The sequence below is a fragment of the Solanum verrucosum genome, unplaced genomic scaffold (genome assembly GCF_900185275.1).
Source record: "Solanum verrucosum unplaced genomic scaffold, falcon-dt-bn FXZP01000060.1, whole genome shotgun sequence".
Lineage (NCBI taxonomy): Eukaryota > Viridiplantae > Streptophyta > Magnoliopsida > Solanales > Solanaceae > Solanum > Solanum verrucosum.
In genome coordinates, this window is record NW_026020129.1 from 8,781,414 (window position 1) to 8,805,513 (window position 24,100).

The following is a 24,100-nucleotide window of genomic DNA, read 5'->3' on the forward strand; positions in this document are numbered from 1 at the left end:
AGTAATCAAAAAAAAATATTTATTAAGTATTTATATGTAATCTAATAAATTATTATGAGGGTGAAGAGACGTCAAACGGGGTTCAGAGTGTGATAGAAGATGGGATAATCAAGAGGTGGGGGTTGGGTTGGTGGGGAAAAAGCAATGAACTTTAAATGTTACTTATAAAATTTATTTTTGCTAATTTAATTAGAAAATTATTTTTCTTATTTTTTAAGAAACTTGTTAAGAAATGAAAAATACGTTCATCCCACTATACTTCTCGATCTGGCGAAGCTTAGTGTAGTGTGATGGTCTCTAATTAATTTTTTGTCGAAGTGTGGGTTTGTATAGTCTCTATTAGTGAAACATAGGTGATGTCAATTTGCCTAAGTTGGTGTTGTGTAATTGTTGTATTTATCTCCCCAACTCTATGATTCGAAACATTTTCATATCTTAGATGTGGTATTGTCAATTTTATGAATTTTGTGATGTAATGCTATTATTCTACTAGCAATTTTTAGATAGATCCAATAATCTTTTGTTTTAATTTTATGTTTGTCCAATGATGCCTATCTATTCATAATATATACCTCAATCACTTCAATGGACTATGAAATTTGACCATAAAATATATATTATTTGGTACCAGATTAATAATTTGTTCGATCAAACTTTTGAAATCAGTTTATTTTAAATTGTATTCTTTTGTTAGAAGTAGTTACCAAAAAGTATTTTTGAATAATATCGATTGAGTTTGACTAATCAATTTGAAAAACACTTTTGACAATATTTTTTACGGGGAACTTTCGCAAATAACCGCTATAACAAACTTAATTATGCTCCATATATATAGTTTGCATATTTACGGATTGTAGCTACAGTTTAAGCTTTCACGTTTGTATAATTTGCAGGTTTGTATAATTCACGGGTACATTTGTATATGTAACACCCCGAAAAAAATTTTGAGCTAAGACTCGAACCATCCTTCGTTGTGAGTAGTATTTTACCGAGGAATTTAAAATTTTCTTAAATGTAAAGGTCACTAGATGTAGCACCTTGAGCTCCAAAAAGAACTAAAGCCAAATTCATTCAAGTCCCTCCTAAGTTCTTTTAAGTTTTGGGTTAACTTCAAACGACCATAACTTTCAGTACATGATGAGTTGTGTGGCCCATAAAATATCATATGGAAGGTCTTTGGATTATCTTTCCAACGCCATCAAGTTTGCTAAGTTTCGAGTTCGTATAAGTGAGATATGCCTTTTGAAATCTATCTGTCCAGTTAAGGAAAGTTACTCGAAAATGTGAGGGGTATTTTGGTATTTATCTTACCCAATCAGACTTAATTCTTTTTTAGTAGGGTTTTAGGAGTCTATAAACTAATTTGGTTTAGTTTTATAATCCTAATCTATGCTTAGGGTTTTAGAAGAGAGTTCAAGAAGAGAAAAGAGGAGAAAAAAGGGAAGGTTCAAGGTGTTCGTCGAGATTCTTGAGTTTTGTTGCGGATTTTTGCCAGGGGTTTGATCCCTAAGAGGTATGTGAGTTTTCATAGTGTTGGGTTTGTTCACCCACACGCCAATCACGAACTTGCTCCCCTAGAGAGAAATTTCTTTCTCCGCGTCACGGAGAGAATGCGAACTCCATTGTTTCAAAAATTATTTCGCGACAAAATAATATAATTCATCTCCGCATCGCCGACTTGCTCCTCAGATAGTGCTTTTTAATTGTTTCTCATGATTAACTATCTAAACCTCATTTAATCATCACGATAACCTTCATATCATAAATCATAACTCTTGAATTCATAATTAAAATTCAAAATCAAGTTAAAAGTCAAGCCTTGAGAGTTTTTTTTAGTATTTTGGAAAAGTCTCTCTGAGTCTTTTGAGGAGTCTTTACAATTTCTAATAACTTGTTTCAAGATTCGAGTAAGTGAGTATGAAAATGAGGAGAATGTATTCATGAGTCTACATTATCATCAAGATCCTTCATATCATGAATCAAAACTCTTGAATTCATAATTCAAATTCAAAAAAGAGTTAACAGTAGAGTTCAAGAAAGTCTTTGAGCTAAATTGTGAATCCTTTGTGATCAACTATCGATTTGAGCTAAAGTTTTAAGGAAGTAAGTATGGGACTTAGAAGAGTCGTACACATGAATTCTATATTGTTATTTAGACCCTCGAGTCGAGTTTTTCGTGCCCATTAATTGCGCATGAACTCCATAATTTGAATATCTTTAAGAGGCATAGTATCTTCAAATTATAAGTCTTAAGTATTGAGTTTCAAATCTTTTTGAGATTATATTTCTAATCATCGGACTACTACATATTACCTATAAAGATCCTTGAATTGAGATGTTCATGCCATAATTTTACATGAACCCTCTGAGTCAAACATTTCGAGATGAGTAGTATCATTGAATCCTTGAGTTCTGGAGTTATTGAATTCTGAGTACTGAGTTTTATGTATGGTCATTAAAAACTTGAATTGAGTCGTTCACGTCCATAATTTGGCATGAACTTTATTTTGAGAAATCTTTTACAATTATTTATAACTTGTTTTGAGACTTGAGCATTTGAGTTTGAGGAATAGTAAAGTTGAGTTCATTTTCTTTAAAATGATATATGGGAACTAAGTATTCCCAAGAGTAAATAGTTTTACATTTAAAATGAGAGGAAACACCAATTTCTAAAAGAGTTTTTTAGTAGTTTTGAGTCTCTTTTAAGAGAAAGATTTTTTAGTAATAATCTCAAACCACAGAAAGAGTTATGTTTTTAAACATATGAGCTAGTTACATTTTGGGAGTAGTATTGAGCACCAATATTGGAACGAGTTCAGATAATTCAAAGTTCTCATAAACCATGTAGCCAACGTGGGTAGAAAGGTTCATACTTTTTAGATAATTCCTTAATGTTTTTAGCATGGACTAGGGGATCCACTTAGTAGTAGGTTCTATACCCTGGCGAAGTATAGAACAGTTTTGACAACGTGGGATAGACGTTGTATCATCACATAGCTCATAGTGATGGTTGTCGGTTAGAGAATCTCCCACATAGTTATCTTGTATTTTTATATAAAAACTGAGTTATTGTTGTATTCTTCAATACATTGAGTTGCTATCTACTGTTTTAAAATCTTTCCATATATTGCATATTTTATTATTGCTTTATCTTGTGTTGAGTATCCATAGTTGAGTATCTTATTGTTGAGCGGAGCCCTACTTCATTGAGTTGAGTATCTTATCCTTAAGTGCTTCCGAGTTGAGTAAGTTTGAGTACCTTTGAGTATTCTTGAGTATTCCTTGGGTTGAGTTGAGTGAGTTGAGAAGAGGTAAGTATGTTTCTTTTCCATCAGTTCAAGACTATGTTTATGTTTTAGAATTCCCTTCACATGCTCTTACATTTCATGTACTAACGCCATTTGACTTGCATCGTTTTATGATGCAGATACGGATAACTAGGGTCATCAACAAGTGCTTCGTTGATACCACTTACAATTCAAGTTAACTTTGGTGAACCTCCTTGCTTCCGAAGGATTCCATTTACTATTCAGTTTTGTTAGGATGTCATTGGTCTTGTCCCGACTTCTATCTTTGTCATTTAGAGGCTTCTTAGATAGACAATAGAGTTTGAGAAATCTGTTTCATTTATTTTGTTAAATGTTTTAAAGACTTGAGTTGCCTATTTTTGGATGGTTGAATATTTTATTTATTTTCAGAGTTAATCATTTGAGTTAAAGCTTGGTATTTGAGTTCTATGAATTTTATCCTGTTTTAAGTTTTGTATGCTTGAGTTAGTTTTCCGATTGTAGTTAGCCAGGATGAGGGTTTGCTTGGGGACCAACAATAGCTCTCGAGTGTCGGCCACGTCCAGGGTGTAAGCTCGGGTCGTGACAGTATAATATAGTATTTTTTTTGTATAAATTCGAAATAACAAATTCATACAATTACAAACATCAGAAGTATAAACAGTTATACAAAGTATTTTATACAAATTTTGAATTATACAAATGTTATATAAATTATATTATACAAATTCTGAATTATACAAACGTGCGAATTATACAAAACTAAAAAGGTCAGCCACGTAATTATAGCTAAAGATAGGTCGCGAATTGTAATTAAGGTAAACTATAGCTGTGTTAACTAATTAACTAGTATATGTTTCCTTATACGCATAGTTTTCCCTATTAATAATGAACTTATAAAGAAAAAATATACTTTTTTCCTTTTGAAAATAACTTATACTATTATCCAAAATCTTTTTTTTTTTGTCTTTCCTAAAAGCTTGATCAAACACTTTAAGTTTTTTCACTTTGAACTTCATAAAACTTGTCCTAACAAACCATACTTGTATACATTTAATGAAATATTAAAGATCAATTGCACGTCAAACAAAAGTTACCAAAAAACACTAACATAATGACAAAAAAAGACGATAGGCGAAGTGCAAAAACAACCATTTTTATGATCGTTATTTAAAGAATAGTCGATAATACTTTTAAAATTTAGCCGCTTTCTAAACAATTTCAAATCTGATCCAAAGTTAGAAACTTCAAGCTTTCGATCTGAAATTAGGTTCTAACAATTCAAAACATTTGATCTAAAGGTCCAAAGAATATTATGAAGTTCGTCAAATCTGACTAAATTGTAAATAATTTTTAAAAAGTGGCTAAATTTTTAAATAGCCCTGTGTTGGGCCATTATTTGGGCTCCCTCAAGCAACCTTTAAAGGGTATCTTGTTTTCTTTTGGCCCATTTCAAGGAGTTGACCAAAATCAGATGAGAAAAATAATAATCGGCAATTTTTTTTATTGTTTTTTGTATATATATATATATGGCTAGCGATTGTAATTATTTTTGACGAGTGGCCAAATATGTAACTTATCCAATTAAGCAGCTGTCACATATAACAAACACAAAAATCATATTTGTATGTTGTAGCTATAGTTTGCATAGTTGCACTCCATAACAAACATAAATATGTATATTTTGCTATACATATACAAAAGAAAGCAGTTGTATATAATCTATTCTATTTCGGTATACATATATAAAAGATCAATTGTTTAATCTGTGTTTGTATAAAGCTAAAAAGAGAGAAAGGCAACAGAGAACTGGGCAGGGAAATATTTGTATTGTATAATTATAAGTGTATATGACGAAAATATATGTATTTGCATGTGTATATACAATTTTCTCTCGCTTTATACAAACAGAAACACAATTTATACATTTCTGTTTGTATAAGCAAAAGAGGTGTGGGAGAGACTGGCGAGCGAGATCTGGGAGAGGGGAGAGAGGGGAACACAAATATATGTATATATACAATTTTTTCCCGCTTTATACAAACACAAACACATTTTATACATTTGTGTTTGTATAAAAAGCGAGAGAGGCGAGCGAGATTCACCAGGAGAGAGGCGAAATAACAACAGTTTGCTATGGGGTACAATTAAATCAAACTATATTTATAGCATTTAATTTGAATTAATAATTTGCTATTATATACAATTTTTCCAAATTAAAACTAATGTTGGTAATACCCTTTTTCCAACTCCACGGAGATTCATTAAAGCCTTAAAACCCCACACAACTACCGTTATAATAAAATAGCTTTAAGCAACAATAAATTTGTATATTCATAAGGAGTGGTAAAACCTTAATTGATATTATTTAATTGTCATTAAATCCAATGTCGTTATAAGCTTTAGCGGAATCTAGAAAGAATGCTAAAATATAATTGTCATTACACTAGTAATTATTTCTAAAAATATATATTTAGTGGCAATTAAGCTATGGAATTTTTTTTTGTGTAGTGTATGTTTAATTCATACTTTTTCTGTTTTAAGAAATGATTTGACAATTTGTTATCTAACGTATATAAAATTAAAATATAATATATATATATATATATATATGTGCGCCGATCGTTATAATTATAAAATATGGTTTAAAAAGTTTCTTTAGTTTGTATTCAACTTCCAGGCACTAATATAAACTTTTTTGAATCTCAAATGTTATAAAATTCATGTCTCCCTCACTAAATATCATCACATATCCACTTTTAAAGTTTTGAGAATAATGCCACTAATGTATTTTATTCTATAAAAAGAAATCAAGCACATGAATATTCAACCGAAACATATTTCGTTATCTAACGAGACAAATAATTTTTACTAACATGAGTTGTGATGAGATGATTGAGATTCCTTTTTTTTAATCAGAAGTTTTTACTTTTTGAAAATGAAAAAATATCATGTTGAGAGTGTCATCCTTATAAAAGATGTGAATCCAAATTTAATTGAGTTTCAATACAGTTTTATAGATATTACGTGTAGCGAAAAATTAAAAAAAAATTGAATCACCAACTGCTTATTTAATTGGATCAAAGTTGGATTAGTTGGTATCATGTATTGGAAAGTAGGGTTTTGATGAAGACTTTATATGTTGAGCACCGCCCTATTGTTTTCTTCCATTAAACAACATTAAAATACTTACTATATAGTTTATGATTTTATATCAATTACTACCTTTTTGCTCATAAAAAATATGATTAAAATAAATGTAGTTTTTTTCTTTTGATTTCCATTCGGGGAGATTGATATTCACGTTGGAATCCCAATAATCTAGTATACTATCAATATAGTTTAACCTAAAACATGTACGTAATAGCACAAGTTCATTATTATACCTTCTTAGGTAAGTTATATTAAAATATGGTTTAATAGGGATAGAAGGTAATTTAGGTTTTATACTATGGTATTTATGTAAGTTATACTATTAAAAATAAAAATTTATTTTTACTAATCACTTTTAACATATCAAAAACAAACAATTATTTTTTAATTATTATTATCTTATTAGAATTGATAAGGTTGGACTTAACCACTTTACTTGTATTATTCACGTTGAGAAAATATATTTTATTATTAATAAAAAACCGTTGGGCAATCTTTCTATAATGGTATACATTTACCAAAAAGAAATAAATAAAATAAAATAAAATAAAAATAAAAATAAATAAATATATATATATATATAAAAAAAAAAATCTTGGGTGGTTTTCATTTGCTTTATTCCTTTTTGTCAATCATTGTTTCATTTTTATAATGTAACTTTCTAATCAATGTCCGCCCTCGTTGAAAAAAAAAGATAAAAAAAAGTATTAATTTTTTAATTTAGGAAAAGACACCAAATGAGCTCAACATTTCATTAGTAGGTAAATACGGATTCGGCTCCTGTCCAGTGTCTTTTCCATTCAGTTGGTCCAGTTCCCCTTTAATTTGCTGTCATTTGTCACATAATGATCTAAGGGTCAATAATTATTTAACCAAGACAATCTCTTAAACCATGGTTAAGCTACAATATCTTTTTGGCTTATCGCTAAATTCTCAAGATAGAAAAGAAATCCGAGAGGGTCGCTTATTTGATTGTTCAAAGTGATTTCTTTTGGTGCATTTTGTCTTGTATTGCTTAGGCCTTAAAAAGTGATAAGAGTGAAAGTAAGTGGGCAGAAGCTATTTGCACTTAGTAGTTGAGAAACAATAATGGAGGAAACAATAATTTCATGTTCTTGGTAAACTGAGAAAAACTAAGTTACTATATAGTTTTTCATCTCGTATTAACGAACACCTATATAATAATCGAAGAAATCTCTTACTCTCTCTTAACCGTCTGATAGCGAGAAACAAGAACAATAATATTATTTAGCTGTAGAAATTTCTTGTGGCCATTGTAATGTACTTCAATTTTGTTAAGAAGTTGAATGTATAAAGAAATATGGGAAGAGTTATTAAATAATATGAAAATAATGGAGTTTTTAGTTTGAAAGAAATTGGGTTTGTAATGGAAATTAATTGATTTTTGGAAAGAACGTGAAAAAAAAAGTTGAAAAAAAGAAAACAGAGCAGTGATGGATCAAAAAGATCCTCTCCTATATACATGTCGTTAATATGGAACAAAAAGAAATTTAAAAAGATATTGTAGCTTAACCATGGTTTAAGAGGTTGTTTTGGTTAAATAATTATTGACCCTTAGATTATTATGTGACAAATGGCAGTAGATTAAAGGGGGACTGGACCAACTGGATGGAAAAGGCACTGGATAGGAGCCAGTATTCATTTTTTGTGTTTATAGTAAGCTAATTCACTTTAATATAATTTAAGTAATAAAAGTACCTATGTAAATAATCATTGATTAGATCTAAATATCTTATATAAGTAAATTTTCTTTTTGATTAGCCAAACAAGACTTTTTAATTGCATTATTCACTATAGTCTCATTAGGTATGTTATTTCAAATATTTTTCTCACACCAGTCACATGTATGTAATCTTATATAAAAGTTTGTGTATAGTTATATATTTATTTGATTTGATATAAACATCTTATGTTGATAAATTTTTCCTTATTTATTTTTTTACTAGTGCATGACGAGACATTTAAATTATGTTATTCACCTAATTAAAATTACACAAATTCTAACCAAGTGACAAAGAATAAACCTTGATCACATAAGCATAACAATTAGCAATTCAAGATTCTGTAATTTATTAGGTTAATTATTTTTATTAAACTCCTTGCACGTGTATGACCTATTATACAGAAGTTTGTGTACATACAATTATGTATTTATTAATACACGATGAGATTTTTAGTAACGTTATTCACTTAATTAAGATTACATGAATTAAAAACCTTCTAACCAAGTGACAAAAATTTACATATTGGCATACCAATTAACAATTCAAGATTTTGCAATTTATTAGGTTACATTATTTCAATTAACTTCTTATAGTATATATATTTGCTCACTTTCACATTTGTCCTTCCACAAAAATTCTCAAAGGTTTGACTGACCAAAAAACTATAGAAGACTTTAAAAAAAAAAAACTACTTATGCATTAAGTATATGTTTCGTCTTTCAACTTTCATTCAAAATTTCCTTAAGTCTTATGTACTAATCTTGAGAGTCATTTGCTTTATAAATATTACCACTTATTATTTTATACCTTGTCATTATATTAATTCATGAAAAAATCATCAAAAGAAAAAAGTACATATAGTAAACTAGTAAGGCATATATATTAGTTATATGATTGAGTTTATGTATTAATTTATACAGATTTTTAATTATTTATTTACTAATTATTCATGTGTTAGTTATTTTTTTTTATCCTGTATCAAATAATATATATTCTTTTATAACTTATATATTGGTCAGTTATGCAGGTTTTCTAAATTGCAAACCAAACACCTCATTAGTCTAGCTCATACATGAGTAATTTACCTCTTAATAAGCAACCGAACATGATATATATATTATTGATAAAAAAGAGAGTAAAATATCATTAACCAACAAAGAATATTCACGATAATGTCACCTATCATCTCAACCACCTTTTATAAATGGTGCTAAGAAGCATAAGTTTTCAACTAAAACAAGAAACAGTTAGGCACTAATTAGTAACTATTGCTAGTTTTCCTTGAACTTTTAAGTAAGTCTAATCGTTTTATAACTTCTTTCTGAATTTGTACTAACATTATATACCGAACGTGATATTGCTTATATATGATTCAATACATGCATAACTTACCTCTATCCTAGACCTTAAAAATAGATAAATAGTAGCAAAAATTACATATTAAACATTTGGATCAAACTCCTTCTTACTTCATAGTTCTTGTTTAATCTAATAATAAAATTGTATTAAAATACTTTTCTTCTTCACTTTTAACAAACTTTTCCAAAATAAAATTGCTTAGAGTATATTTGTCATTTTATTCGATTATCTATAATTATAAACAAGTCCTCATACTTTAGCTAATTCACTTCACCGACCCATAAGAAAGGGAAAATGTTTTCTTATTCATAAAGTTTCATTTCTCCTTTGATTTCGTCGATTTCCATAATCTCTCTCTGTATATATACATACACACATATATATACGTCCATCCTCGCTGTTCTTACTCTGAAAGTTTCACAAACTGCTGATTTTCTATTGGAATTTTGTTGAATTCAATTGAATTGTGTATTGGAAGGAATCGAGAAGATGGATTCTTCAATACCCACTTCTCAATCGGAAGAACTGAAGCCGGAGGAGCCAGAAACCAAAGAAATGGTTCACAGGACAAAGGTTATTCAATTCTTGGGCCGAACAACACCAATCATTCTCCAGAACGACAATGGACCTTGTCCACTTCTCGCTATCTGTAAACCCTCTTTTCTCTTCCCTTTTTGCTATTTTTAGGGTTTTATTAAGTGTGTAATTTGAGATTAACACATATAAGTTCTGATGTTTTGATTACTTGTTTTGATGAATCCTGTTCTTATTTTTTATATATGTGAAATTGTGAATGATAGGATGTGAATTGAGTTTTCATGAACAATCTTCAGTTTTAGAGAACCACATTTAAGAGAAATCAGTAGTTTTTAGGATTATCATTTACTGTGAGGGTTGACTATAGGCTTGCCGAAACCTGGATATGGCCTTTTAGGATAGCAGTCTGTATCTTTTTGTTGTGATGCTTACTGAATCAAAATTGTAGCTTTAGCTGCTCTGGTTTGTAAGAGAGATCAAAAGATGCAAATGGAAATAAAGAGAATTCAGAAAGAAAAGGAAATGAAGTTAGAAAAATTAGAAACTTTTCTCATTTACACTACTTGATTATAACAATCTATGGAGATTTGATACTAGGGATTTGTCTGACACGTGATTGGTTGTAACGAACTTCTGATCAGTGTTATCAAGAGCGAAAAGCGTAAAAAAGCTCTTAAGTCCATTGGGGGCTTTAAGCTTGAACTGTAAATAAAACGTGAGCTTTAATGAGTAAATGCGCAAATGGATAAAACGTGTAAAAGGTCCAAGGTTCGTTAGGGTTCAAGCGTAAAGAGCAAATAAAACGTGGGTTTTAATGAGAAAATGCACAAATGGAGAAAACATATAAAAGGTCTAAAGTCAATTGGGGCTTTAAACGCAAAACACAAATATAATGTGGGCTTTAATAAGAAATATATGGACAAAGAAATTGAAAATTGCTTTAAGCATTAAGAGCTAATAAAAACGAGCTTTAATGAGAAAAGGTGCAAATTTCAGCTCCTATTGTGGGCATGAGTTTCAGCCCTTTTGGGCTTGAATTTTGGCACTTTTGGCCATGCGAATCAGCTCCGTGTTGGGTGCTCCTCCGGGCTTTTCTTGAGGTCCATGTGGACCCCTTCTCTTGAGCTCCATATGGCCCCGATCTTCCTCCTCTTGGACTTGGATTATGAATACATGTAGCACTTAGCTCATTCTTTTTTCCATAATTCTTGGGCTCTTGTTTCACGATAAGCATCTTCTTGATTTTTCATTAAAATACATCAACTTTAATGGAGGTATGCCACTGTTGATGCTGTTAGAGAAGCTTTTCAAGTCTCTACCAAATTCTTAAAGGTTATAATATTATAAAAAAAACTACCCCATATTCCGGGGGGCTCCCCGTCTAGGGTGGGAGATAGTGGATGTATATGATTTGTAGCTTTTCCTTGCATTTTTGAAGAAAGCTTTGTACCATATAAACATAAAATAAGTGAGAGAAGCCCAAGGGTATGTTCCTAGAGGTCAATGGAGTGGCGGGAGAAACATGAGGTTCAAATTCCAAACGAGGCAAAATACACTAGGTGTTTCCTTCCCATCTACCTAAGCATTGATGGGCATAGTCACCCATTTGTATTGGTGAGAGGTGGGAGATGGCAGGTACCCACTGGAATATTCTAGGTGCGTGCAAGTTGGCTCCTGATACTACCGTCATAAAAAAAGCGATAGAATAAACTCTTGTTGAAATTGATAATTAAAACATATAAAGTTAGGAGTTTGGGTTTACAACAAGAAGAGAAGTTTTCTAAATCTTATACCTAATTATTATGACAATTATTAAGAATATCATAGTGCAATATATTGCTAATGATTGTATTATCTTTCAACACGCAACAACAAAGTAAAGGTAGTGAAAAAACTCGAGTTTCTCAATTTGAAATGGCAAAAAGTTACTGGAATTGTTTATGTAGTGACAAGTGGATTGTGCCACCCAATATTGAAAAATTGTCGAAAACAAAGGTGGTGTTATTTTCTTTAAAGAACATCTGGCAATTGTATGAAGCAAAAGAACTGCATTTTTCAATATGCATAAAAAAGTCTCTACTTTCAATCAGTGGAAAAGGTACAGTGTCAAACCTTCAAAAAAAAATTGGAGCAGCTTGAATTGACATTGTAGTTGAGAAAATTCCCTGAATATAGGCTGTAAAGTTGTTGAAGAAGTTACAATAATGGGAAGAGAAAAAATAGGCTGGAAAAAGGTAGTCCCCGTTAGATTGGTCACTCAAAAGAAGTACTTAGAGGTCTCCATTGATACGACACCATAAATAAATGGTGCTGTCAGTCTGTAACAGAATGGATTATCGAAAGAAGGAAAATTATGAAAAAAAAAAAAAATGTTGGCCGGGCAAGGCCATCCATATGTACACATTTGCTACTTATATATCTTCCATGGTCTGTGGTACTTTGTGAACAGAGAAGAGAGAGAAATATCACTTGTCATAATTGGCAGTTACACATTCAGCAGAGCTCCTTATATAGGAGTTTTATTTTTAAGAAACATGGGTCATGGGAGTTTTGAGCTAAATGAAATAAGAAAAGCTTTCTTCTTTGGAGAATCAAATTATTGTGAAATAACCAGTATTCGTTCTTTTGATGTTCAACACATCTCATCAAATTCAAGGTTATAAAAAAACTTGAGTTCACTTATTTTGAGCAAGGGAAATCAGTTGACTAGCTGAAAGTTGAAGTTGTTCCTTGCTGTTAGAAGAAGAGGAAGAGAAATTGTGATAAAAATTAAAGGGATGATAATAAGCACTTCACCTGAAATTATCTTCCTGGTTATACTCAGAGCTGTTGGAACTCAAACAATATGTTGGTACTAATAAAGCAAAGGGAATTCATTTTCGCATGATCAATTCTATTGTATATATTCATTCCTTTTTATGAAGAAGGTTATTGATGTCATCAACCAGTTTGCTTGAAAATCCCTGTCAATGCTTTGACTTATATTTGATGGTCGGTATGTGTATTTAATGAATCTTTGTTATATGTTTGACAGGTAATGTACTATTGTTGAAGAACAACTTAAGCTTGAGCCCTGATATTCCTGAGGTTTCACAGGAGAAATTGCTTTCTCTCGTTGCTGAGCGGCTGATAGATTCAAACAGTAATGTCAATGTAATTAGATTGCCTTTATGGATATGCTTTTTGTTCCTTTCATTTGTACTGTTTCGGGTAGTCTTGTGATGTATAATTTATACTGTCAAATGTGGTCTCTGTTTACTGGATTTGAGGTAATCGTGAGCATTTTAAATTGCTATCCAGGACAAAGATGCTGGATATGTTGAAAATCAGCAACAGAATATTGCTGATGCAATTGATTTGCTTCCTAGACTTGCAACTGGTATTGATGTAAATATAAAATTCAGGAGGTAGACAATCTATCCTTTTTTGATTGCTTCTGTTCACCTTACTATACACGTGTTACTTTATCTTTAGGATGCAATTACATGCATGTTTCCAGTTTGGGGTTCTGATGAAATACACGTCTTATTTGGCAGAATTGATGACTTTGAGTTCACTCGTGAATGTGCAATATTTGATCTTTTGGATATTCCACTTTATCATGGTTGGATAGTTGATCCACAGGTATGAGTTTTAGCTACATTTTTTAAAGTTGCTTATTAGGCCAGTTCCTTTTGTTTAGTTACACTTAATAGTTGACAGTCTGAACTCTGACAGTTGTTTTGGTTCAGACCTACCAAAAAAATATGCTAGAGAATTTTGAATCTAGCATCTCTTGTTTGGGCCTTAGGTTTTGCATCCTGTGCTAAACCTCACAAGCATAACAAGACACTGTTAAAGCTGAAAGATATGCTTGATACATCTATTAGTATATGGAGATTTTGTTTTGACTTAGCACTAGTTGTTACTGTTCTATTCGTGGTGTTTAATATCTATGAAAGTACAACTTAAAAGAGAAACCTCGAATATACATATTTTAAGTATTGACAGCAGGTTGCTTTATCGTTCTTGTTCCAAGAAGCTGCTCTATCTTGCATCTGTATTTTACATGAATTTTGAAGACGTTAGAAGCAAATCTGATTCAGTTTTGGAATTTATGCGCTCAATGTTTACTTTGGTGATTTTAATGCCTATTTTGGACTTGCTAGACATGGTGTAATTTTGTAGTAATTGATGAAAACCACTAAATTAATTTTCGAGGCAAAGAGCGGAACTATGATGCAAATTAATGCAAACGCTAAGCAGAATCAAAGCGAACTTATTAACAAAATAATCATAAATAATCGAGAATCTACAGCAAAAAGAGTGTGATAGATAGTGAATACGGAACACTGAACATCTGCCAGTTTGGTGCAACCATTCTCTAACTGATTAGGGACTAAGGAAAGCCTATTTGGAAGAGGAAAATCAAGGATCTACACTTGTTTCCATAGGTTACTCCTCCATTGGTCATATTAGGATATATGTCACGTATTTGTCTTCTTTATTGCTATACACTCCTCACTTTTATAAGCTTCTCTTCCACCTTAAATTTTTTATTGGTTTGTTTTTGTATGACATTAGTGGTGGGCTGGAGGCAAACACGACCCAAAAAACTGTAGCCCGCCCAAATTTTAACGGGTGTGGGCAAATGGCATGTTTGATGATGGGTGATTTTGGGAGATAGCCCAAACCAACCTGTGTAGTAAACTGGTCAACTTGGGCTGAATCAATAACCCAAACCAACCCGTGAAACTGTAAAAGGCAGAGCCCGATGGATCATCACCATAATTTTGAGCAAGAACATTCTTAGTATATGGAGACATATAGGTGGGCGTGTAATAGACTGTTAAATGAGGCTATCTTTATTCATTCTAAGATTCTAACATGTTGTCATTTTTTTTTGTCTAAAAGGATGAGAAGATATTTTTCCGTTTAACAACAATATTATTTTTCAGATAAACTAGTGAACTGTCATACAAGTTATAGGTCTCGTAAAAGATCCATATAGGAAGACTAGTTTCCGAAGAGGCCTCTTGAACTAGAGAAATAAGAACCAGAAGTACGGCAACTACTAGAAATCCACATTTTACTAGAGGTAGGAAATACAATATATGCCATACTCATTTGTATTTGCCTAGTTGTGTGCTGACAAGTCGGTCCATCCTTGATATTAGGTATCCAACCTTTTCACTTAACATTTACCTAATTTTTGGTATCAATAGCTTGAGCAGGCAGAGGATTCACAACATATAGGGAAACATGGGTGTGAAGCAACAAACCGAGGCAACCAATTCCATAAAAAAAGATGCTCACTCCAAGTCCTTATTCAATCCTTGATAATTCTGCAGGGTTTATTTAGTTGTGATTGCTCTCCATATTACTATGTACTATATGAGAAATAACACCCACAATATAGCCAATACTGTGTGCATAGTGTGCATATGCAACAATAGACCAATAGTACTAATGGGCTGAGAAAAGGGAGGGACGATTGATTGATGTGGACAAATTTATCTTTGAGAAAAGGATTTTTAAACAAACATTTCAAATTGGATTTATTTTTTAATTGCATATAGAAATACTCAAATTGGAGATTTCATAACTCTCTATAGTCTATGTGGTTATTTTTGTTCCTAAGTGTATGATCAATTTTTTAGTTTTTTTAACTAGTGACTAGTGATAGCTATTCCATTTAACTCTTGCTTATTTGTGCAATAATACTCTCCAGAATAGATAATGCAAATAATTTTGTGTATTTTCTTAATTCTAAATCAATATTCCTTGGATTGTGTATAGTTCATCTCTTTTTATCCATGAATCAAGTGACTTCATGATACCCTGTTCTAGTTAAAAGTTTTGAGAAAAACTTATGTTAGTATGAGATGTCAAATGACGGGCAACTCATTTGGTCTTGGAAAACCTTCTAAATTTTAGTACCTATAATTCAGATGTGTGCAAATATTGAAATGAAGCCTGAGATTGCATCAAGGATATATTTTTTCTTTAGACGGTTCTGGTTACGGGCTGCATTATTTTGACCATTTTGCTCTGATATTAGTTTATTGCAAGTTTAAAGACCAGTTGCAACCATTGGTTATTGGTGAATTATATTTCTGAGTTATCAATTTGTTCCAGGACCATGATACGGAAAATGCAATTGGATCAAAGTCGTACAACACTTTGATGGGGGAGCTTGTTTCCCTTGATACCCAAAATATGGAAACTGAGCATAAAAAAAGTTCTGACGACGACGATGTTGATTTTGCTGCTGCTACAACTGCAGCCCTAGGGGTACCTTCTCCATGCCTCTCAAGAGGGAGATCATTTGATGATTCTCCTGTTACTATCACAGATCGCCATGCAGCTAGAAAAGGAGATATTGAAGAAGAAGCAGAGCTGTTGAAAGCCCTTCAATTATCTGAGGCTGAAACAGCAACTTCATCAGTAGAAACCGATGGACTGAATTCTTTAGGTGAGATAGCAAATCTAAAGTGTCCAGAGCCAGTGGTTCTTAACAAGACATCAGAAGTAAATGCTATTGAGACACAACCAGTTTTGCAGCATGAAGCATTGATATCCACAGAAGAATTAGTAGCTAACATTAGCAAAATATCTGGTGATGGCAGTCCAAATAGTTCCCAGTTGGCCTCTGAAGTAGCTGTTAGTTCCTCCCTGAAATGTGATCAGGAAACCCCTACCCAAGATCTTGGAAATGCAAAACTGCTGGCTGAAAATGGGAGTCTGCCTCTTGAGTCAGGTCAAATTTCTTTATCTGCCTGTGAAAATCATGAGCATCTATCTGGAGGTATGAATGACATTCCGGGAACAATCGTTATTGCTGAAGATGGGAATGCAGCTGAACCCAATCAAGTTGGTTGTGATGTGTTTGATTCATCAAGTTCGTTGATACCATCTGCGGCCCCAGATTCATCTGGTGGTAGACAACATGACACAGATGAAGCTGAAACTTTTAATTCTTCCATAGATGGTGATGAACCCATGTATGAAGGAGAGGATTGCATATTGGAGTCAGCAACCACAAGTTACCAAAGTCGAGAGCCTATGTATGAAGGCGAGGTGGTTCTTGCTGAACAAGTGAATGGAGACAGTAGAGATGTGCCTGAGATAATTGTGAAGGATGAAATCACACAGAAAGAAGGTGAGAAATTGTTTTTATGAATGAATCAGGCAACTCAGATGCTCTTGCGTAGGGTGAATGTCTTCCTTGATACTTCCAAAGGAAAAGTAAAAAAAGAATGTCTCTTTATCTAATTGTATTTCAACATCTTTTGCTGTTTCTTAATTCTCATTAGGCGAACTGGTGAGGAACTTTCTGAAGAACAGTGCAAGTCAGTTAACAATCTTTGGGTATGCTCCTTCCCTGTTATAAGTTCATTCTCCCATTCATAACTGTAATACTATGTTTTCTAGAAGTAACAAAATTCTCCTGTTTTCCTCTTTTGCACAGATTGTTTTCCTTGCAAGAGGGTTTGAAAGAGAGAGAACTTTGTGTTTTCTTCAGGAATAATCATTTCAATACTATGTTTAAGGTATTTGACTGCTCTGTTGTTCTACTCGACGATTATATTATTATCATTATTTATGTCATTTATCAGTGGTAAAGTAATTTCCTTTAAAGATGTGATCAATCTCCACTTATTAAGCTTTCTGAGCATGGAAAACTGATGTCAACTAATGTGCAGTTTGAAGGCGAATTATATATTTTGGCCACTGACCAAGGATTTATTAATCAGCCTGATTTGGTTTGGGAGAAATTCAACGAGGTAAGAAGCGTGTCTTTTCATATATTTACCTTGGATTTTTTCCAACAGGGATAAACTGCAAATTATCATCTTCTCCCTTTTTCCTAAGCACATGTTGTTTGCTATGTTTGATAGTGTCAAGTAGCATTAAATTTGGTATAATACTATACTGTTGCCTACCCCGTTGCTATATTTGGCCTTTGCATGTCTTGCTGCCTCTTATAAGGAAGGACAAACAGTATAATGCAGCTCTATTAAGAATCTATTTGTCTTTTTCCAGAAGTTAGTGTATTATTACTTGAATGCATTGCCTATTAACTTTGCGTTCTCAATGTTAGGTGAATGGAAACACGATATATGTGACTAGCAATTTCAAGGAATTCAAGGTTGAAGATAATGTCAACACCACATGGGATCAACAGAGTGCTATGGACAGTACTGCAGTATGTAGTTCTTTGCCTGTAATAGAATGTTATGGATTTGTACCAATAGCGTTTGTGAAACTAACTTCAGCTGTTACTCTCAGAACTTTCTGGCAAGCGTGGACACAGAACAAGGACATCCAACTTTCAAGTAATATTTATGTTTCTTCTTTTGTATATATTAAATGAGAATGGAACACTGCAGATCATATTTCGTTAGCTCTCCTGGTGTCTTTTAATTGGCAGAATAGCGTTTTCGACCAGTCTGTCTGTTGATAATTCAACCTTTGCCTTGTTTTGTCTTCCTGTTCTAGCATCAAAGCAATCCTATAATATGTCGTCTCAAACTGTTTGCATCAGTAGAAGTTGCTGACACGTGGCGTGAAACAGTAATTTTGTTTTAACTGTAGTGCTGACTCTAAGGATTCCTTAAAAGTTGATACACTTATATTTGCAACCTTAATTTGATAGCATGAATATATCTACTTGGTGATGGCGCTAAGATGTATTGTTGTGTGGCAGTTCTGATTTACAATTGGCAATAGCTCTTCAGCAACAGGAATTTGAGCAACAACAACAACAGGCACCACAGAGAAATCAGAACCCCCAGCAACCAGCTGCAAATGGTGGGTCAAGGTTGATTACTGGTCCTCAGGTAGGCTCGAAATCTTCTGATATTTTAGTTTTGCACATTTGATAACTCCTGACTTGGAAGTACTTTCGACTAAGAGAGTAAATTACTTCCGTTCAGGTACCAAGAACCAGCGCGAGACCTATGTCTTCGTCCCCCAGGCCAGATCCGAAGTCATCAAAAGACAAGTGTATTGTGATGTAAAAGACTGCACCTCTTTAGTGTGTTTGTGAAGTAGCAAACGTAACTTTTGTCTTCCTAATCACTCTCGTGTTAACTGAAGTAGCAAACGTATTGATTCAAGTTACATTTTCGACTTTTTTTTTTGTACAGAACGTATATATAGCAGGGAAATTCTGGTTTCAAGGCAAAGTCAACAATTTTCTTTCTAACATTGCTCACATGTTACACCCTGTTGCACTTTCTTTTTGACGTTTGCTCACATACATTGCTAGAAAAAAATGCTGCCTTTTCCAGTCTGAGAATCTCCATCTGCTCTAAATGGGCGTGGGTTGGAATTCTTATGTTAGTTTGATTGTCTGTTCTAAAGACGTCTCTAAAGATTTAGAATTCCAGATTCATAAACTTGAAATTCTGATTATGTCTCGGACATAAGCAACTATGTCAGTATGGAAAAGTGCGTATACACACATCATCCTTCTCAGATGATTACACCTGATACTTTGTTGGTTTTGTACATGCTTGTGACATGGCAATATAAGTTAATGTGGGGAAATATCAAATATGTACTTACTATTAAACCTTTAGAAAGAATCTTCAAGTGGTGGATACATCATATATAGTTTTTCACCATAAATAGTCATGTCCCATAATTAGTGCACTAATTAAATTGCAATATAAGGCTTAATCCATCGGTGGTCTCTTAAAATTGACATCAACTTTTACTTAGACACCTGAACTAGATTTTGTTCATTTTAGACACCTCATGTAAGGTCCTAATGTGTCATTTTGACACTTTTTGCTGATATGGCATAGTGAGTATGACCCACTCATTAACCGCGCGTTAGGCTCTTTTTTAGCCAATTTTTATTTTATATTTCCTTCTTCTTCCCCATTTTCTCAAACTTGAACTTCTTCCACGGTGAAATATATTCATGATGCCACAAACGAGGAATCTAATTCCAAACGTCAGAGCTTTCCTCAAGATTTCCCAAGGATGATTCCCTTCTTCCTCAATTTAATTTGAGAAAAAAAGACTGAAATTTGAAGAAAAAAAATGAAAAGTTGGGGACGAATAAAAAGTCACTAAAAAAATGAGATAATCCCATTAAAAGAAACTTAACAATGTGATATGGACACGTACACATTTGTATTTTAAAAGTTCATTGGATCTTAAATTTTTATTTTTTTAGCAATAAAATCTGTAGATTTTCTTTTAGTAATAAAATTTGTGGAGCTACATTTATTTGAAAAAAATTGAGTTACACAAGTTCACTAAAGTTATACCATAGAAGGATTGAACAATATTTAAGTAAAAGAGATGGAGAGAATTTTGGGTATATGATAGAAGATTAAGGGGTGTGTGCTACTGTGCTTGTTTCTCCAACGTTGTAGAAGACGATGGGGGTGGGGGTGGGAGATGCTTCTCCAAAAGATTTTTTAAGGTGATTTAATCCTTTTTTTGTTATTATTTGAAAAAAAAATGCCACGTATCATCGATCCATTGGCCATCTTTTTTTTATTTTTATAATTGATAGTTTATTATTTAAGAATTATTTTGAACAAATGAGTGTCCTCATTTAATTTGACACTTTACACATCATCCGTGAGTGAAACACACTCACCATCATATTTTTTGCTGAATGTAAAAAAAGTGTCAAAATGACATATCATAATCTTACATGAGGTGTCTAAAATGAACAAAATCTAATTAAAATGTCTAAGTGAAAATTAATGCCAACTTTAATGGGCCACCAATGGGTTAACCCAAAATTTTGCATTGGAACACAAAAATAAATGATTTTAGGTTAAACATGATTAGAAAGTTTTTATTGACTTTGGAGTATATCATTAATTGTTGGAGACAGAAAAAAGCAAAAGAGAAGATATTAAAATTTCATATGGCAGAGAGAAAAGTCGGGATATGTGGGGATAATGAAAGGGACAATACCCCTCTACCTCCCACCCACCCCACCCCCTACACAAATTATTTTTATTTTACATAAATTTTCAAAAAAAAGAAAAAGAAAAGAGAGTTATGTGTAGGGGACCATACTAACCTTTTGTCTCAATCATAGGACTGAGAATATGACAACCCTACAGCTATGATGTTACCCCACCTCCATCTATTCAACTAACATTTACTGTTCACTATTGCACTATATCTACTTTTTCGATATTTAGAGTTTCGACTAAATTCGAATGACAAAAATCATTCAAGGGTGATGCTTTCAATAGAACTTTCTTTATATTCAAATCTCGAATTCAAGATCTTTGGTTAAGGATGAAACAGTTACACTGGTGCACCAACTTTCCACCCTTCTTTTTCTTGACAATCTTGTTGAAATTAGTGTTAATTATACACGTCATTCTCAATAGAAATATGTCTATGGTTTTATGGTTTATTGAGACTGATTCGTACTACTAAAATAATGACACAAGTTATGTTAATTGATTTGTTGTAAATACATGAAACAAGTTAATTAGTTTTTATCCTAATTAATTATTTCAGCCTCAATGTGGAATGAAAATAACTTTAGAATTTTAGGATAAGTTAATTCGTGATCATTTTTATTCTAAAATTAATCATCCTTTTTCCTAGTATCATACAAGCTCTTAGTTTCCATCCTAATTAGTTATTGCATCCTCTCTAATTAGTTTGATAATAAGGAACAATTCTAAAATAAGAATCAATATTAATGAAAAACTAAATAAAAGTGTACCCACATTCTTTATAATAATAAAATAATAAAAATAAAATAGCATGTCTTTTTGCGATTGAAATGACATGATAAAATAGTACATGGTATTTTCTTTTGCTTTTTGAGAAACTAGATCGAAAATAGTTTGATTTTCTGGAAGACTATTTATGAGAACTTTTTTCCGTATCTGATATTTACATTAAACCAATGATAATACAACAAGTGTCTTAAACACATTTTTAAAAATCTCCGTCAAACTATAATTAATTAGCACATTTAGACCTAATTTAGTACTTAATCATGATAAAGTATAGTATTATTTTGGTGGTATATATATCGAGTGCGAGTAAAAAAAAATTCGACTAGTTGTATCAGTTAATGATCACGGCCTTTTTTGAATCGACCATTATTCAAATACGGAATTTTAGTGTTTGTACACTTTTAGAAATTATAAACAGACACATAATATGGCACTACTACTTTTTTCATGGCTGCAGAAATCATTAAAGGAAAAGACTATCATAAAAATTATTGAAGAAAAAGAAAAGTTATATTCATTTTCTGATCTTCTAAAAAGAAAGAAAAAAAAATAAATATTCCAAATTGTCACTACAAATTCTTTGTATGATGGAGTGATATTTTGTCATATTCCAAATTGTCAGTAGAATTTTTTTTTCTTCCAAATTGTCAAATATGTAGTAATAATGCAAGTTTAATAATATAATAATAATTAAATAGTAGAATAATATATAGTGATGGTAAATTTGTGAACATTTATGAACCTGGATCAAAAGTATACGTTTCAATTAATTGAAAGTAAAGTATGATTAACTAGATATCACAATATCTAAAATTAAAATTTATTAATAATTGAAGGACCAACAACAATAATATACTGGAAAATCTCATTAAGTGGAGTCTGGGAAGAGTAGAGTGTACGCAAACCTTACTACTATCTCGAGGAGGTATAGAGATTGTTTTCGAAAGACGTAATAATTGAGGGACCAAAAAAAAGTGCCTAAAGTTCATGGAATAGAAGTCTCGGGTACATCCAATAAAGTTGAAACGATGCAGAGAAGAGATTAGCATGTTCTCTGCGCAAAAATGACACGTACAAATAGAAAAAATAGAAGTCTCGGGTACAGTTCTTAAAAGAAGAGAAAATTGTTGTAAATAATGCCTTTTCATTTGAATGGATCTTATACAATATGATTTAAATTATGTCGTTGATTTTAAATTTCTAATAATGCTCAATTACTATGCTATCCTCATCATTACCTTGAATAAAAATGGGAAAGTTCCCATTGTTCTAAAAATAACAAAAGAAAGATTCGAGTTAGAAATTAATTTTTATTTTTAAAACTTTGGTGTTACGTTTCTACTTATAGAATTTCAAATTAAAACTATAAAGACTTTGTGTTTTAATCAACCATTTCGAGATTAAGTTTAATCATTCAAGTAGGGATTAATTAATGACTTCTTGGAAATATTAGCATGTACTTATGGAGAGCTTTTTAAAATGCATTATGAATTAATGATAAAAAATGATAACATAAACAAGGAGTCAAATCATCGAATTTAGATCAATTTGTTCAAAACAAACTCCTTCGCTAAAAAACCACATTATATATAAAGTTATATTTTTATGTACCTATAATAAATATCGAGTCAGAAACCCTAAATAAAATTTGAATTTTTTAAAACCAACCAACTCATCTAGGAAGCTTGAAATTGTAGCATATAATAAACTATTTGAATTAAGAGACATTATCCATTACTACCAAACATTTTCTTGACAAAAAATATTATTTCTTGTTCCCTCCGCTACTTCACCACATAAACCAAACTAACACAATTAATTATGTAAAGAAAAAAAAAAGGTTTTATTTCACTTTCTACTTTCATATTATGTTTGCTTACTCCTAAATCAATAGTGAAATAATATATATCAAAGTATTAATATATGTCTAATTACTATATATACCTACATTTAATTCACAATAAATTATTTCCATAAATACAAAACAAAATAATTTCCTTAACATCCATCACTCAACATGAAGATCATCGGAGAATTTTAATGTAGCTTAGTTGGTTGGCTATCTGAACTTTCACGTTGTTGGTGAGTGTTCGATTATCGATCTTGAAATCCCCTCCCTATTTCTCCTTCTCTATACATGAAGATCATCGAAGATTAGAAAAGTAAAATAATAACTTCAATAATATAATGCGATATTATGTGAGCTTCGTCGCCTAGCTAAAACCTTAGCTTTTTCACATCTTTATTATTAGTGGTCCACTTAGGGGAGATTTGTTTAATTTTGATATGTATATGATAT

General features: G+C 31.9%; 1 protein-coding gene and 1 non-coding gene across 2 annotated transcripts; both read left to right on the forward strand.

The window, feature by feature from the left end:
* Positions 1-9,873: 9,873 nt before the first annotated feature.
* LOC125826602 (uncharacterized) lies at positions 9,874-19,228 on the forward strand. The gene is made up of 12 exons (XM_049505952.1): positions 9,874-10,193; positions 13,116-13,234; positions 13,382-13,488; positions 13,618-13,705; positions 16,199-17,222; positions 17,377-17,431; positions 17,532-17,613; positions 17,767-17,847; positions 18,165-18,269; positions 18,353-18,399; positions 18,771-18,903; positions 19,000-19,228. Exons 1-12 carry the CDS (start codon positions 10,034-10,036, stop codon positions 19,081-19,083), a joined length of 2,085 nt encoding a protein of 694 aa, XP_049361909.1. The 5' UTR covers positions 9,874-10,033; the 3' UTR covers positions 19,084-19,228.
* A 3,571-nt stretch (positions 19,229-22,799) lies between these two features.
* Positions 22,800-22,899, forward strand: LOC125827229 (U6 spliceosomal RNA). The gene has a single exon (XR_007442979.1). It is a non-coding gene; the product is annotated as a U6 spliceosomal RNA (small nuclear RNA).
* Positions 22,900-24,100: the final 1,201 nt, after the last annotated feature.